Source organism: Diceros bicornis, chromosome 18 (genome assembly GCF_020826845.1).
Source record: "Diceros bicornis minor isolate mBicDic1 chromosome 18, mDicBic1.mat.cur, whole genome shotgun sequence".
NCBI classification, from domain to species: domain Eukaryota; kingdom Metazoa; phylum Chordata; class Mammalia; order Perissodactyla; family Rhinocerotidae; genus Diceros; species Diceros bicornis.
Genome location: NC_080757.1, coordinates 48,192,171 through 48,210,423, shown reverse-complemented (window position 1 = coordinate 48,210,423; position 18,253 = coordinate 48,192,171). Strand labels below are relative to the sequence as shown.

The 18,253-nt window shown below is 36.8% G+C and overlaps 1 protein-coding gene across 8 annotated transcripts in view; it reads right to left on the bottom strand.

Annotated features, from left to right (window-relative positions):
- HELZ (helicase with zinc finger) overlaps positions 1 to 18,253 on the bottom strand; it is a 155,921-nt gene that overhangs the window by 11,918 nt on the left and 125,750 nt on the right. For all 8 annotated transcript variants that reach the window (XM_058561403.1, XM_058561408.1, XM_058561406.1 and 5 more), the window contains 2 exons: positions 17,690 to 17,930; positions 16,379 to 16,895 (listed from right to left, as the gene is read on the bottom strand). In XM_058561403.1, the coding sequence (XP_058417386.1) occupies positions 16,379 to 16,895; positions 17,690 to 17,930 (758 nt within the window). The remainder of the gene's footprint in view (positions 1 to 16,378; positions 16,896 to 17,689; positions 17,931 to 18,253) is intronic.

The following is an 18,253-nucleotide window of genomic DNA, read 5'->3' as shown; positions in this document are numbered from 1 at the left end:
CACTTGGTTCTTTTTTTATATCTGACACTTTTTTTTTTTAACATTTGCTTCAAGAACATTTGTGATTGCTCTTTGGAACATATTAATAATAAGGTGCTTTAAAGTGTTTTTCAGATAATTCCAAAATCTATGCCATCTCCTCATTGGCATCTGTTGACTGTCTTTTCCTGCGTGAGTTGAGATTTCCAAAATTTCTTATATGCTGAGTAATTCTGGATTGTATCTTTGACATTTTAAATATTAATTTATAAGACTTTGGGTTTAAATCCTATGGAGAGTGTTGATATTTTTGTTTTAGCAGGCAACTGATCTGGTAACGTTTAGGCTAGAAGTTCCAACTTGCCTTCTGTGGGCTATGGTTCCAAAGTCAGTTCAGTTTTCAAAGCTTTTGTGGTGCTATGTGGATCTGTATTGAGTGTGTGCCACTCTGGATTCAGTCTGTGACCTGGGCAGAGGTCTATCAATTAGCTCAGCTCTCAATGACTTTGTTATGCTAATTAGGATCCAATCCATGCATGCATAAGTCAGAGTTGAGCCCATGAATTTATAAAGAATTCTATAGGGTCACTTTTTTTTTTGTGAGGAAGATCGGCCCTGAGCTAACATCTGCCAATCCTCCTCTTTTTTGCTGAGGAGGACTGGCCCTGAGCTAACATCCATGCCCATCTTCCTCTACTTTATATGGGATGCCACCACAGCATGGCTTAACAAGTGGTGCACCAGTGCCCACCCGGGACCCCAACTGGCGAACGCTGGGCCACCGCAGCGGAGTGCGCGCACCTAACTGCTTGCGCCACCAGGCCGGCCCCAGGGTCACTTTCTTAAGCTCTTCCTCTCCGTGATCTTCTTGGTAATTTCCAGTTCCTTGGGACTCTCCTTTATAGTCTTCTCACTTGAAACTACCCACCTCTACAATTGTGTGGTATCTAGGGCCAAGGGGCAGGAGGACAGAGAGAATAAAAGGTAACGAGGTTTGGCAACACCCTCCTGGAACCACAATTCCACCAAACAGAGATGATTCCCCTCCCTCAGCATTTTGGCTCCTGCAGCTTTTTGTTGTGACTAAGGCCACTGCAGTGGAATTTTTGATTCCATATTGCAACTAATCTTTAAGAAACTACCATTTGCTGAATTTTGGTGTAGTATCAAAGGAAAATATCTACAATTACCTGAAAAAGCTATTAAAATTCCCTTTTCCAAGTACATATCTGTGTGACAGAATTTTCTTCACATACCTCAATCAAAATGACATACTGCAACACATTTGCAAAACTGTGAAAAAATGGTACTCTCCTTGCTAAATATTTTTGTTTTGGAAAATACAGTTATTTTTATAAAAATGTTATTTATGTTAACAGGTAATGGTTTATCATTATAATTTTAAAATGAATTAATAATTATTCTAAAATTTTCAGTTTTAAACATTGATAGCTTGTATAAAAAACTATTGATAGTTTTTAAATATTGTATAAACAAAAGCTCTTTGAGATCCTCTTGAAATACTCATAAAGCTATTGACTGAATAACCTCTTGTAATAGTAAAAGACTGGAATCAATCCAAATGTCCACCAGACAAATAAACTATGGTACAGCTATATAATGAAAGTACTACATAGCTATAAAAGGAATGAGGAAGATTTCTACATACTGCTGTGGATGAGCTCCAATCTGTCCAGGTACACAACAATATGTGTAATACACTACCTTTACTCTAAGAAAGGGAACAATATGTACATACATATAAGTATTTGTTTATATTTTCAGAAAGAAATAATGGACAGATAAACTAAAAAATAATAATAATGGTTATCTATAGAGGGAAAGGATGAGCTAGGGGTAGAGAAAAGGAACCGAAGTTTAACCTCTGTGAATATTGCTTGTTTTATAATTTGGACTTTGAGACTATGTACTAATAAATGTTTCTTAAAATCAAAATTAGATTTCAACAAAGCAATCCTTAAAAATAAAAAACAAGGGGCTGGCCCAGCGGCGTAAGCTGTTAAGTGTGCGTGCTCCGCTGCGGCGGCCTGGGGTTCGCCGGTTTGGATGCCGGGCGCACACCAACACACCGCTTGTCAAGCCATGCTGTGGCAGTGTCCCATATAAAGTGGAGGAAGATGGGCACACATGTTAGCCTGGGGCCAGTCTTCCTCAGCAAAAAGAGAGGAGGATTGGCAGATGTTAGCTCAGGGCCGATCTTCCTCACAAAAAAACAAAATAAAATAAAAAAATAAAAAACAAATAGAAATAAACTCAAATGTTTGTCAAATGGGTACTATAACCACAAACAAGAGTTATTTCAAATGCCTTTAAAATCCAGTATTTTAACTAAATATATCTATGGGATATAGCCTTAGGACTAAATGAACCACAAAGATATTTTCAACTGCATTTATTGCTAATCTAGCATTAGTATTGTTATTATAAAACTATTATATATACATACACACACATATGTGTATGTATATCTATCTATCTATCTATGTGTATGTATAAACATATAGATAAAGCAAATAAGTAGTTCTGTTAGTCATTCATTAGGAACCATAATTTTTAGTGTAAAAGAAAATATACAAGTATTAAAAACCCTATAACCCTTCATTTGACTTGGAAATATCAGTATGAACTCATGATTTATTTTTCTCTTTCAAAAAACAAAGTATTTCCCAGCTCTGCCCAGTGAAAAGACAGAGACAACCAGTGGCAATGAGCATCTTTAGCACTGGCCTGTAGTCTCCCATCAGAGCTTTCTGAGAAATAACTAATTCCTGGTCAGGGGCAGAAAATGTACACGATAAGCCAGAGACATCTTATCATGCCTGAAAGCAAGAAAGCTACCAAAGATCACTGTCAATATGTCAAAAGAATACAGACACCAACATGAAGGGGCTCCCACTGGCCAAAGATAGAACAATGTGTCAAAAAGTAGAATGACTAAAATGAATTGAAAACTCAAATATATAATGATACCTAATTCATGACGACATTCAAAAAGAAAAAAGGGAGGAGGGGGCCTCAGTGGTCACCTTTTGGGCCTGCTAAGGCACCAACTCATTATTTTGAAAACTGACTAAAAAAGAACAAGAATTAATCATTTATCCTGCCTTTTCTATGTGGACTATATTTTAGGTAATCAAATATTTGATGAGGAAAAGATCTCTTTTACATAAGAAAAATAAATACAGAATAAATTGAAAAAATTTTTAAATTGCCATTTTGCCATCTCTAATGTAACAATGGATCTAAGCAACAATCATCAATAGCTGCTAAAATCTGAAAGGTTGTTGGGAACTTTTAAAATTGACACATCAGGGGCCAGCCTGCTGGTGTAGTGGTTAAGTTCACGCACTCCACCTTGGTGGCCCGGGGTTTGCAGGTTCGGATCCCAGGTGCAGACCTCCGCACCACTTATCAAGCCATGCTGTGGCAGGTGTCCCACATATAAAGTAGAGGAAGATGGGCACAGATGTTAGCCCAGGGCCAATCTTCCTTAGCAAAAAGAGGAGGATTGGCAATGGGTGTTAGCTCAGGGCTAATCTTCCTCATGAAAAAAATAAGAATAAAAACAAAATAAAATTGATGAATCAGACTGATATCATCCAATCACTAATATACGGTGATCAAATTAACATCACTCAAAGTACGAAAACCAGTTATTATGTGCATCTTTCCCTATATGCATATAAACATACACATTTATTTAAAATGAGATCATATTATATGCAGCTTGGTAATTTCTCACTAAAATACCACAGATATCTTTCTATGTCATGAAAACTCTTATGACATCATATTTAATAGTTGCATTTCATTATTTCTTCACTTATTTAAACTTGGAGTAGCAAATTATAATGCCCACAGGGCCAGGTCTATAACCTAAATATGTAAATCAGACCAGGAGTTAGACAATATGGAGTTATGCTATGATGAACTAGAGAATACATGCCTGGTGATCAAACTAGTCAAATTTAATTTTCTAAAAACGACCGAAGAAGCAAAAAAAAAAACAAACCTGGACCATCAGTCTCTGCTCTCTTGAGTTAAACCATATCTCATTTCGGGGGCATTTAGGTTTTTATACTTTTTCACAGTTATACACATTTAATGTTCTAAATATCACTCAATTCCATTGCTTTACATCTTGGTCAACTATAAATTCTCATACAACATGAAGGTTATTGGCTCATTAACAAAATTGATTTTTTGGAGATGCTCGTATCTCAATCTAAAAATGTATTTTAGGCCTGAATTTGTTTAGGATTTGTGTGATCCAAGGAAAGGCAATATAACCTTGACCTAAATCAAAATGTCAAGAATATGCAAAGATTCTGGAGCAGAAACTAGATCTTACTCACTTGTGTATCCCCAGCACCTAATATAATTCAGTGCCTAGCACATAAAAGTCCTCAATAAATATTCGACAAAAGAATTAAAATGCTGGGCCGGCTCCGTGGCTTAGCAGTTAAGTGCGCGCGCTCTGATGCTGGCGGCCCGGGTTCGGATCCCGGGCACGCCCCAAGGCACCACTTCTCCGACCAACCCGAGGCCGAGTCCCACGTACAGCAACTAGAAGGATGTGAACCTATGACATACAACTATCTACTGGGGCTTTGGGGGGAAAAAAATGAATAAATAAAATCTTTAAAAAAAAAAAAAAAGAATTAAAATGCTGAATGTTGAATATAAATGCCAAATTTTGTATTTAATTTTCCCAAGATTTGAAAAAGAAATTCTTGACTATTGAACATTCTTGGGCTCTATTAACTTACTTCAGTTTAGCTCCCCGTGAGGTTATCACGTTATGTTTAAAGCTATGTGCTACACATAGTTTTGTAGAAAGGTACAGAGTTACTTAGAAAGAAAGAAACTAGAAAGGAGGGAGGAGAGGAGTATCACTGTAAGATTAAAAACAATCAACATTAGCAAACCAGGCAACATGTGATGGACAAACTAGTTTGTAACAGTAGTGTCCATAGGTTCATGTGATATAAGTTATTCAAAAGTACTTGATAAATTATAAAACAATAATTTTTTTGTGAGGAAGATCAGCCCTGAGCTAACATCCATGCTAATCCTCCTCTTTTTGCTGAGGAAGACCGGCTCTGAGCTAACATCTCTTGCTAATCCTCCTCCTTTTTTTTTTTTTCCCCACCCCCAAAGCCCCAGTAGATAGTTGTATGTCATAGCTGCACATCCTTCTAGTTGCTGTATGTGGGATGCGGCCTCAGCAAGGCCGGAGAAGCGGTGAGTCGGTGCACGCCCGGGATCCGAATCCGGGCCGCCAGTAGCGGAGCGCGCACTTAACCGCTAAGCCATGGGGCTGGCCCTAAAACAATATTTTTTTAAAAGGCATGATTCTTGGGCCGGCCTGGTGGCACAGCGGTTAGGTTTGCGCGTTCCACTTCGGGGGCCGGGGGTTTGCAAGTTAGGATCCCGGGCACAGACCTATGCACCGCTTATCAAGCCATGCTGTGACAGGCGTCCCACACATAAAGTAGAGGAAGATGGGCACGGATGTTAGCCCAGGGCCAGTCTTCCTCAGTAAAAAGAGGAGGATTGGCAACGGCTATTAGCTCAGGGCTAATCTTCCTCAGAAAAAAAAAAAAAAACAGGCATGATTCTCAGTTAGTGGTGGAGATTGGCCCAAGACTCAACTAAAATAACAATAAATGAATATAAAAGATCTACAACAATCAAGACCAGATGACTGGCCATCAATAAAGGGCACATTTCTGGAATATATGGAGACTCAATGGAGGAATGGTGCCTGTGGAAGAAGGATAGAGTTACAGCTCCCAACCAAGAAAGAAATCAATTTGCCCTGCAGAATTCCACAGAGGCTCAGGCCTCAGAAACACCAGCTACAATGAAAAGTGAAGGGAAGATGAAGGGATAAAATTGGGGGGGATTCACTGAAGGTCTGTACAGGGAAGAGCTGGTCCCACTCTGCACTCCTCCCCAACAACCAGAATGATTCAAGCATGAAAAAGGCCCCAAAGAAAGGCTTGCCAGGCAGTAAGTCCTGAGACATACACAAAACTCCCAAGTTGCTTTTTAATGACACAGATAATCAAGGGTTACCAGACATTTAAGGGGAGTCTCCAGCATAAAAGATGGTCACAGATAAACAGACAGGAAAAAAGGGAGGACTAGGAAAAAAAGTAACAATGATGTTTTAAAAATATTTTTAAAATATTGTTTTAGTTCTTACTAAAAATCTAAAACAAAACAACAACAAACTCTTAACTGGTTTCCTCAGAAAAGGCATTTATAAAAACAAAAGTAAGATGCTATGAAAAAGGAAAAAACTGAGAATAAAGAACTCTTGTAAATTAAACATTTGAGGGCTCAAATATAAAAGCAACAGAAGGGTTTGTAGATAAAATCAAGGAAGGCTTTCAGAAAGTAGGAAAAAATACAAAGATATCAAAATATAAGAGGAAAAAAGATTTGGAGAATCCAGGAAGTCTAACATCTTAACAGAAATTTCAGAAAGTAAGAAACAGAGAAAAGAGCTGGTAGGAAATTATCAAAGAAATAATCTAAGACAATTTCAAAGAGCAGAAGGGTGTATGAGTCTTTCTCTAGAGCAATGCTGTCCAAAACACCTTTCTGTAATGATGGAGATGTCCTGTATCTGCCCTTAGCCACATGTGGCTGTTGAGGAATTAAAATGTGGCTAGTGGAAATAAGGAACAGATTATTTTATTTTATTTCATTTCATTTCAAAGCACATCTAATCCACCAGGAATTCCTGCAGGTTTTGAATTTATTTACTTCTCACCATTTCCACTGCTACATCATAGTCCAAGCCACCATCATATCTCTTGCCTAGATAATTATAACACTCTCCACGATTTCTTTTATATTATTTTAAAATAATTATTTTGAAAATAAAATGCATGATCTCAACAGAATTTTAAAAACAACTTTAATGTCACATTAGGTTCATAAGATTGAATCATAATAACAGAAGCAAAAATTTATCTTAATTTCCAAAACTATAGTACATTTATTTCTGGCTTTTGTTATTGTTTTTCTTTAATGAAAGGTATACTGAAATGAATGTGATTTGTAGCAAAGTGCATTAAAAAATCAATTCAGGTCTAAATAAAGAAAAGTACCATTTGAAGCATCTCATAGGCAAGGGCACTTACAATTTGTAAATAGTATTTTACCACTAAGCAATATTATTTTCCTACATCCAAACACAAGGTAATAGAGGAGATACTAGAATGAATGCAATATTACATCTAAGAGCAATGTCAGAGACTCACTGCTGTGACATTTTGAGTTACCTTGAATCTAGCTGGCTCTTATTTACTCTTCTTGAATATGAAACAGTCAAGTTATCAATTACAGACCACAACACCTCTTACAATGAGAAAATGTCAGTTTGGGTAGGAAACAAAATAGTGCACAGAAGTTTATCTTCAACTCATAACTATTTGCATTTTCCCTGAAGAATCATAATTATCATAATTAAATAAATTTTTTAGCTCTAAAAAACAAGGTAATGCTGGAGAATTTTTGTTTTATTTTTAAGGAACATTAAGAAATGAAGTACATTCCTTATAGTTACTTTTCTGGTATTTGAGATCTCTAATCATTTGAGCAGTCAAACATTTAGCAGCTAGAACTGGATAGCTTTTAAGAATCAAGAATTCTAAAATGAACCATCTGCCACTTTCTCCACCACCATCCCTCCCCACCTCAAAAAAGGAAAACTTTATACAACTGAAGATTTAATTCTTTGGTCCCAAGAACGTAATTTGGCTCTCCCCTGCCCCCATCTACTTCATATAATTGCAATCATTTCTTGTTTTCCTGGAGTAAACCTTACTCATGGCATAAAGATCTGAAGAACAGTGTGATGCTCCAGAAACAGCACAGGACTGGAAGTCAGGAGTCTCAACTCCACTTTAATTACTTACTGCTTAAGTTGCAAGTCTTTTAACATCTTAGTGCCTCAGTTTCCTTTAAAAAGGAGGAGTTACAATAAATGATCTTCAAGGCCTCAACTAGTTCCAAAGTTCTAAGTTTTATTTTAAAATCTTCAATAAATCAAAGTCTTTATCAATGAGAATGTATTTTAACTTTTTATTATTAAAATGTCCAAACATAATCCATCACCAACTTTGACAATCACCAACAATTTGATGTATTTGCTAAAATAATTTAACTGTTATGACGTATACAAGCCTATTTAAGTTATTTAAATTCAAAAAACTATAGAGCATGCTAATTAATTGCAATAAAAAGCATTCTGGGGGCCAGCCCCGTGGCTTAGCGGTTGGGTGCGCGAGTTCCGCTGCTGGCGGCCTGGGTTCGGATCCCGGGCGCACACCAACGCACCGCTTCTCCGGCCATGCTGGGGCCACGTCCCACATACAGCAACTGGAAAGATGTGCAACTATGACATACAACTATCTACTGGGGCTTTGGGGGTGGGGAGGAGATTGGCAACAGATGTTAGCTCAGAGCCGGTCTTCCTCAGCAAAAAAGAGGAGGATTAGCATGGATGTTAGCTCACGGCTTATCTTCCTCACACACACACACAAAAAAGCATTCTGGGCAATGAACTTAAAATTTCAGATTTTTTTTTCCCACAAAGGGAAATTTCTATGAAGTCCATTGCAAGACAAGGGCCCTCAAATAAAAATTTTAGGAAAAGATCCCTTGCCTGCAAAAGAAAAATATTTCTGACAGAGAATGCCCTTTATATTTCCACCTACTTGAGTCTTGTGGGCCTCTGGACTGTTTAAATATATGCACTATGCTTTTCTTCCCTTCTCTTCTTATTTCTTGACCATTTTTTGTTTCCTGTAACTTTTGCCCAGTTCTCAGTTTTTTTAATGAAGAGACTTCCACATACATCTCCTGCTAATCAGAATGTTCCTTTACTTCTAGATGGAAACCCTAGCAATGACGGACACTTAGGTTTAATTTTAGAGTTCTCGGGTCTTAAATAATTTCATTATTTATTGCTTAAACACTCATTCTACTCTGTCAGAGATCCTTACTTCTTGATTCAGTATCAACTCCATATATGTTTGTGTATTTATAAATATTCTTCATGTTAAATTGTGAAATCATTATGTTGCTAAACATATGATCATTATTTTCTAAGTCTACTACTAATATCTCTTTCTAAATACCAAAATATAATGCTAAAATTTCAAGCAAGAAGGAAAAACTAAATGACTAAATTCATGTATAAATTTCTATTGTTAAAGATGGTTATCAGTTTAAGTAAAAATTCATAATTTGCTTACCACTGTCTTATAAGGCATATATCTCTCTAACGTATGAGGGTAGCAAGCCATTTCACATGTATAATGTATAAATAAATAACGGGGAGAAAGGCCAGCAACTTAATTAATTAGGGCTCTATTTATAATAGTACTATCAAAGCTAATCACTAAGGAAGAGCTAAATGCTCTAGAGGAAATTCCCAGTCTCATCAACGATGGTACCAGAAACTTTAATTAAAATAAAACATCTCATTTAAATGATTAGCTTTGATAATTTAAGCATGACTAGAGGTCTAATTTATTAATTTGTTGATCACTGTCTCTGTTATGTGCATTAGATGGTTTATTAGATCCCATACATTAACAATCTCTCCAAGATGACACTTCTGAGAATACACTGATTTTACTACCTGGTTATACAACACAAGTCATGAGCTACCATCATCCACTTCTAAGTCAGAATATGTCAATCAACCAAGAATATAATCTTCAAGCTACACTTGTATAATACTTTGCTCCACAGAAGGGAACTTGTGGGGGGCGAGGGGAGATGATTAGATAACAGTCTTGAAATCAAAACTATCAACTAACTTCAAAACTAGAGTTGTTTGAAGGAAAAAATGAAAATGGATAGATGGGTCAACAGTGTCTTTGTTCAAAAGCCAACATATAAGACAAGAAATATTTCAAAGCAGATACATCACAGAGGCATACATGTCATTTCTAAGATGGCAAAGTAAATGTTGATTTACTGAAAGCTGATCAAAATGAGTGACTTACAAGCATTTCATTTTCATTAAAAGGCCATTACAGGGACCAGCCCCGTGGCACAAGCAGTTAAATGCACACGCTCTGCTGCGGTGGCCCGGGGTTTGCTGGTTCAGATCCCGGGCGTGCACCGACGCACCGCTTCGCAAGCCATGCTGTGGCGGTGTCCCATATAAAGTGGAGGAAGATGGGCCCGGACGTTAGCCCAGGGCCAGTCTTCCTCAGCGGGGGGAAAAAAAAAAAAAAAAAGAAGAGGATTGGTAGATGTTAACACAGGGCTGATCTTTCTCAAAAAAATAAAAAAAATAAAAAAATAAAATAAAGCCCATTACAATAATACCACTATTGCAACACAAAAACATGCAGCTACATAAACCAATTCTGAGACCTTTATAACGATGCTTTTAAAAAGAATTTTCCGTTGATTACTTATACGCACTTTTAATCAAACTATTTCATGGCAAAGCATGTCTTAAATGGCAAAAGCTTTGCTCTGCACCAATGTCAGCATTGCTGGTTCTATGTTAAATGAAAGTTTTTGACATAATAAAACTATGCCCACTTACGAAGGACGAGCATTTGCCTCTCAAGATAAAATGACTGGAAAGTACAATGGGATAAAAAAGTCCCTTTCATGACAAAGAACAAGGAAAAATCAACCTGAAAGTAAACTTAACCAGAAATGAAGTTGCTACAGAATTTTACAGAGGAACATTCAGAAAACAAACAACAGAGGAAGGGAAGAGGGGAGGGAGGAAAAAAAATTAAAATACTGAAGATTGGGGCCGGCCTGGTGGCTTAGCAGTTAAGTGTGTGCGCTCTGCTACTGGCGGCCCGGGTTCGGATCCTGGGCGCACACCGACGCACTGCTTCTCCGGCCATGCTGAGGCAGCGTCCCACATACAGCAACTAGAAGGATGTGCAACTATGACATACAACTATCTACTGGGGCTTTGGGGAAGAAAAAAAAAAGGAGGAGGATTGGTAATAGATGTTAGCTCAGAGCCGGTCTTCCTCAGCAAAAAGAGGAGGATTAGCATGGATGTTAGCTCAGGGCTGATCTCCCTCACAAAAAAACAAAAAAAAAATACTGAAGATTGTACCAGTTCCTAAATGAGAGGTTTAAAATATTTGTAAAGACAAAGTTTCCCCCAATTTAAGCTATACATTTGATGTAATTCAAATAAAAACTCAAGAAAAGTCTTTTTGGGGGTAGGGAGGGTTAAACTTTCATTTAACATAGAACTGGCTAAAGAGTTCACAAAGGTATGCTAAACTTCTAGTAGAAAAACCACAGAATAACCTTCCTACCCACCCCACCCCCCCACACATACACATATACAGAAACTGGAAGGGAAAAAAAGTAATAGGTTAAGAACTCAAGGGTACAAAGAACTTAAATTCCAAAACTAAGGAATATTTAAATAGATTGATGATTAAAGTACGTTATTCAGTATTATTTAGTAAAGTACAAAACTTTATAAAATCTTACAAAAACTTTGGCATATTGTTATCCCCCACATCTTATGAACTCATTTGGTAGGTTAAATCGAAACATCACAAGTGTTATCAGTAAAAATAGGGGAATAAGGAACTCCGAAGTCCATTCTTCCATAAAAGCAATGAAAAAACTGGCAAAAAAACTGTCACAATCAACTTTCTTGGAATTTGAGAAACTAAACCTTGCAGCAACTAGGGGAGCACTTAATCAAGAAAAATCAGGGAATTTCAGTAAGAATAGTGAGCTTTGCGGTATTTTAACCTACCCTAGTCCCCTATCCTCCTGCTCTCCAGCTCTGTGGTAGCCAAGAAAATAAGACCCTGCATTTCTGGCATCAGTACCAGAGGAAGCAGAACTGGCCTCATTCTCAAAGAATTATAATTATTTGTTTTGACCTATCTGGTGGCAACCTGGAAGCCTGGTTCAAAAAAAAAAAAAATAAACAAAACACCACTTGCCTTATCTTGCCTAACTCAGAACTCAGTGCTAAAGGAGCCTTATCGAAAACATTTACAGGCAAATATTTTAGTTGATGCTGCTTGAGGCAATGGATAACAGTTGGACCAAACCAAAGGCTTTGGAGGGAAGGCTGGGAAATGAGATGCTTTAGGGAATAGGGGGCTTGAACAGCTTTGACATATTCCTGAAACTGCAGCAGACCCACACGTGCTGTCACATCCTCAGGAAAGACCTGAAAAGTTCTCATCTCCGGCGGATATGGAGGCTCTGTAGAAGCAGGAAGTTAAGGCTAAAGCAGAGATGTAAACTGCCTGGCTGACAACGGAAGGTGTGCTCACACACACAGATGCATCTGCAAAAAGTGGATGATGTTTTTGGTTCTGAGCATTTAAGGAAATCTGTGCAATGACTAACTGACTATTAAGCTAACAGAATAAAGACTTCAGAGGCCACACATGACAAATACAGATTTTAAAATATTCGTTCAGAATTTAAAAATTAATTTAAAATTAAAATTATTTTTTAAAAAATTAGTTCAGAAAAGACACAAAACAAACAAATGACAACAAAATCAAAAGGCAAAGGATGAGAAAAGACATTCCATGCAAACTGTAACCAAAAGAGAGCTGAGGTAGCTATACAATATCAGAAAAAACATATTTGAGGACAAAAATTGTTATGAGAAAGGACATTTATCATTATAAAAAGGTCAATCCGTCAAGAAGATATAACAATTATAAATATATGTAAACCTAACGACAGAGCCCCAAAATACATGAAGCATAAACTGACAGAACTGAAAGGAGAAATAGACAATTCAACAATAGCTGGAGACTTCAATCCCCTACTTTCAGTAATGGATATAAAACCTAAACAGAAGATCCAAAGGAAATAGAAAATTTGAACAACAATATAAAGCAAATAAACCTAACATATCTTTAGATCATTCCACCCAACGAGCAAAATAATGCGTTCTTCTCCAGCGCACCTATGAAATGTTCTCCAGGATAGACCACAAGTTAGGCCACTAAAGATTAAAATTATACGAAGTATGTTTTCCAACCACAATGGAATGAAATTAGGAATAAATAACAAAAGGAAATTTGGAAAACTCACTCTAGATATACCTGCTTTTCTCTAATTTTGCCAACTATGTACCTTAAACATTATACTAGAGCTTCGGGCCAGGGCAACTAGGCAAGAAAAAGAAATGAAAGGCATCCAGATTGGAAAGGAAGAACAAAACTATATTTGCAGATGACATTATCTTCTATATAAAGATCTTAAGGTAACCACAAAAAATCTGATAGAGGTAATAAAGAGTTCAACAAGTTTGCAGCTATACAATCAATATATAATCAACTGTATTTCTAAACACTAATAATGAGCAATCCAAAAATGAACTTAAGAAAGCAATTCCATTTATAATAGCACGAAAAAGAATAAAATACGTTGAAATAAATTTAACAAAAGAAGTGTAAGACTTAGAAAATTACAAAACACTGTGGAAACAAATTTTGAAAGACCTAAAGAAATGGAAAGATATCCCATGTTCAGGTACCACAAGACTTAATATTGTTAAGATGGCAATACTCCCCAAATTTATCTACAGATTTAAAATAATCTCTTTTAAAATCCCAGCTGGCTTTTGTTGCAGAAATTGATAAACTGATCCTAAATTTCATATGGAAATTCAAGGGACCCAGAATAGCCAAAACAATCTTGAAAAAGAACAAAGTACAAAGATTCATACTTCCAAACACAAACTCACTACAAAGCTACAGTATACAAGACAGTGTGATATGGCATAAGGACACATAGATCAATGAACAGAATTGAGAGTCCAGAAGTAAACATACGTCTATGGTCAACCGATTTTTGACAAGGCTGCCAAGACCACTTAATGGAGAAAGAATAGTCTTTTCAACAAATAGCACTGGGAAAACTGGATAACCACATGTAAAATAATGAATTTGATACCTACCTCATATAATACACAAAAATTAACTCAAAATGGATCAAAGAACTAAAGGACTAAAACTATAAGACTGGGAAAGGTAGATATAAATCTCCATGACCTTGGATTAGGCAATAGTTTCTTAGATATGACACCAAAAGCACAGTAACCAAAGACAAAACTAATAAATTAGACTTTATCCAAATTAAAAACTTTTGTGCATCAAAGGATACTATTAGAAGGTGAAAAGACAACGTACAGAATAGGAGAAAATACTGCAAATTATATATATGATAATAATCTAGTATCCAGAATATATTTTAAAATTCTTATGGCTCCACAAAAAAACAACAACCATTTTTCAAAATGGGCAAAGGATGTGAATAGACACTTCTCCAAAGAAGATATACCAATGGCCAATAAGCACATGAAAAAATGCTCAACATCATTAGTCATTAGGGAAATGCAAATCAAAACCACAATGAGATACCACTTCACGCCCACTAGGATGGCTATAATTTAAAAAAAAACAGGAGAAATTAGAACCTTAATATATTGCTGGTGGGAATGTAAAATGGTGCAAGGCACTGTGAAAAACAGTTTGGCAGCTCCTCAAAAGTTAAAAGTTACCACATGACCCTGCAATTCTAGGTACATACCCAAGAGAATTGAAAATATACTTTCACACAAAAAACTGTTCATGAATATTCATAGCAGCATTATTCATAATAGTGAACAAATGGAAACAATCCAAACGTCCATCAATGGATGAAAAGATAAACAAATTGGGGCATATCCATACAATGGAATATTATTCAGCCATAAAAAGGAATGAAGTACTAGTACATGCTACAAAGTGGGTAAGCTTCGAAATTGTATGCTAAATGAAAGAAGTCATGCACAAAAGGCCACATATTGCATGATTCCATTTACATGAAATGTCTCCATAGAGACAGAAAGTAGATTCGTAGTTGCTAGGAACTGGGGGTAGGGGCATTGGGGATTAACTACTTAATGGTTACGGGGGTCTTTTAGGATGATGAAAATGTTCTGGAATTAGGTAGTGGTGATTGCTGCACAGTATTATGACTATACTAAAATCCACAAAATTGTACACTTTAAAACAGCTAAAATGGTCAATTTTTTGTTATGTGAATTTATCATAAATAAATAAATAGGTAGGTAGGTAGACACATAAAACATTGCTTAACTGAAAATTATTATTTCTGCTCAATTGTAAAGCCATTCCATCATAATTTGAAATAATGTCAGATATTTGTCAAATCTTCGTAAAATATAGTTCCAAATTTCTACATCTTCACAATACACATATACAGATATCAATTCATCTTATGCTTACAATCTACATTAGGAGCCCAAGATAGCAATTAAGTTGTCTTAACGATAGTTATTATACAGGATGAGCCAACCAATGAATACTGGAACAATTTGAACAAATTACCTCCAAAATCCTACAAATAAGATATAGAACTTTCCCTATGAAACTTGACTTTTTAATCACATCTATAGCAGAAAATTTGCAAAACGTGAATTATTTCTAAAGCCTTTAGAAATCATTCAGGAACTGCTAAAATGAAGCTAATGTCAAAAAAAAACTTTTCAAGATATATATCAAAACTGGAAATGTTAATCCCGTTTTAAGAAGATATCTGTGATTGATAATGACCAAACCAGCTTTACACATTCTTATCTTTAATCACTGCAAGCTTAATGGGAACAGCTAGACATTTTTATAGTCTATACCAAATGATGATGTTTTATAAGTTTTATAACCTGGAATTACTAGATTTTCATACCAATGAAGGTCCATCAAGATGCTCTTTGGAAATACCTAAGTATTTTAACATAAAAATTCAGTTTACCTTAAAATGTTTAGTTTAGCAGAGTCAATTCTATAACACCTGCAAATTCTGACATTCTGAATCAGAGTATCACTGTGTACCAACTGCCTCAGTCTAAGAAAGCACTGGGATGAGTAACAGGAGAAAGAACACAGCACTTGGAACCAGCCACTGGCTGAGAAAGCCAACATTTTTGGAAAGCTCTAATTAACAAATTTGTAATTAACAAATGTAACTTAAAGTAAAAGAGATGAATCACTAAAAACGATTTCACTGGATTAGACAGGACTAAGCTGCTTGAATGAATGACTTCCTCAAATCAGTCAGAAGTTAAATGTTCCAAAACAGCAATAAAAGACTCTAAGGGGCTTCATGTTTCAACAATAACGACCATGCTACAAAGTCTGAAATACCACAATAAGAGAGTGGAAATTAAAATAAGTTCCAAGAAAAGATTATCTTTAAAAGACTATTAAATTCAATAAGATCTGTCCATTATTTTTACCAAATCAGTAAACACTGACATTTTCACAATCAACTAATCCCAAAAGGAAAAAAGGAAAAGAAAGATATTTACCTCTTCTAAGCTAGGGAGCGAAGAAGAAGATACTGTTCGAGATGACAATGGGTGAAATGGCTCTTGACCAATAGCATGTTGATGATTCTGTATTTGTACAAAAGGGTTTTGCGGTGGCCTGTGAGGCAACGGAGGTAGGCCATAGGGAAAACCCGGCCCCATTAGGTGATTCTGTTGTAAGTTAGCAAAAGTCCATGCTCCATCAGGTGCCAGGTATTTCAAGGGAGGAGGGGCAAGGTGTTCAGACGGCAATGAGAAAGGTGAGCTGAACATCTGGGGCGGTAGGCGCTGCGGAAATGCTGGGTTGTTGGCTACTTCAACGTCTCTGCTGTTGTCATTAAAGTTAGAAAAGTGGCTACTGTGGTCTATACTGGATGGGGGAGATGGGACTGCTGGTGGGCTCCTAGTCTGAATTTGTCTATATTGCAAAAGTCTTGATTGAGGTGGTGGCATTTCAGCTAGTTCCCGTGTTTCACTTTGATCACGATTAGACAGTTCTCTGATTAAGTCTTGAAACCTACATAAAGACAATAAAATATGACGAGAAAACAAAAGAAAAGCTCCATCACATTAAGGAGAGCTTAGTCAACTACATGTATAATTTTTACAAACAAAATCATAACAATTAATCTCAAAAGCATTAACACTCAACAGATAGTGAACTGAAGATGTTAAATATGCCCAAGTACCTGACTTCTTTCTTTTCCCTTTGCATTAAAAACAACTGTCCTTGTCTCTACATGCCTTTGATAACTGGCCGTTATAAAAGGTCACCATGATGGTGGGCCTTATTCAGAAGGGATTAGGAAACACTTCATTGCTTTCATGTGACACTGGCCATAAAAACAAGTTTAGAATCAGGACTAAATACTCATAAATATCTGTAGTTAAAAGAAGGTAGAATTGTGTGCTACCAAGAAAAAAAATTAATGATAAATTTATCATTTTAACCTTTAACCTTTAACTTTACTTCTGCCCTTATTCATTCTTTGTATTATTCCTGAGTATGAAAAAAACACTACTGAGTATGACGGTATGTTTCTCTTTTTGAAGAGTCTGTAAAGCAAGGGGCCACATTAATTTACAGACCACAGCAGATTGTCGATGCCCAGATTTGCACAAGAGTTACTTCTAAACGGATTCTCTATATTTTAGAGTCAATCAATAGAAGTGTATAGTGTGCCTAGAGGCCAGCATCCAATTTCTTGGGGACAATATTCCAACTTGAGGCTAAAAGGACAACATCCAAGAAGGGAAAATAGTGTGTGGGGGCGTCACGTTTCAGAGGCTATTTTCAGTCTGCTGAAATACCTTGAGTCTGCTGTTTCTGCTTCATCTTCAGCACTGCTGGGGAGCTTCCAGTCTGCCCTGACTGGTGGCTGATGTAATCCAATGGGCGGCTGAGGAAGATGTTGGAGGTGAGGATGAGGATGGTGATGGTGTGGGTAGGGAATAGTGCCCTGACTGAGATAGGCATGATGCTCGTTCCACTGCTGTAACCGCACTTGCTGCTGCCTTAATGTTTCCAGAGCTACGCTCCCATGCATACGATCTGCAAAAACATTTGTGAAGAGTTTAAGTTTTCATGCATTTGGGGTTTCAAGTTAATTTTTTCAAGAGGTTTTACAACCAGATTTTCTCCAAAAAGACCAAGACAGGGCTACAATTTGGGTTTTGGAGAAAGCAAATGTTTTCTAAATTTGCCAGTAACTAAAGTGATAGTAATGATGGGGCCGGCCCAGTAGCGTAGCGGTTAAGTGCGCACGCTCTGCTTTGGCAGCCCAGGGTTCCCAGGTTCGGATCCTGGGCACGCACCAATGCACCACTTGTCAAGCCATGCTGTGGTGCTGTCCCACATAAAGTAGAGGAAGATGG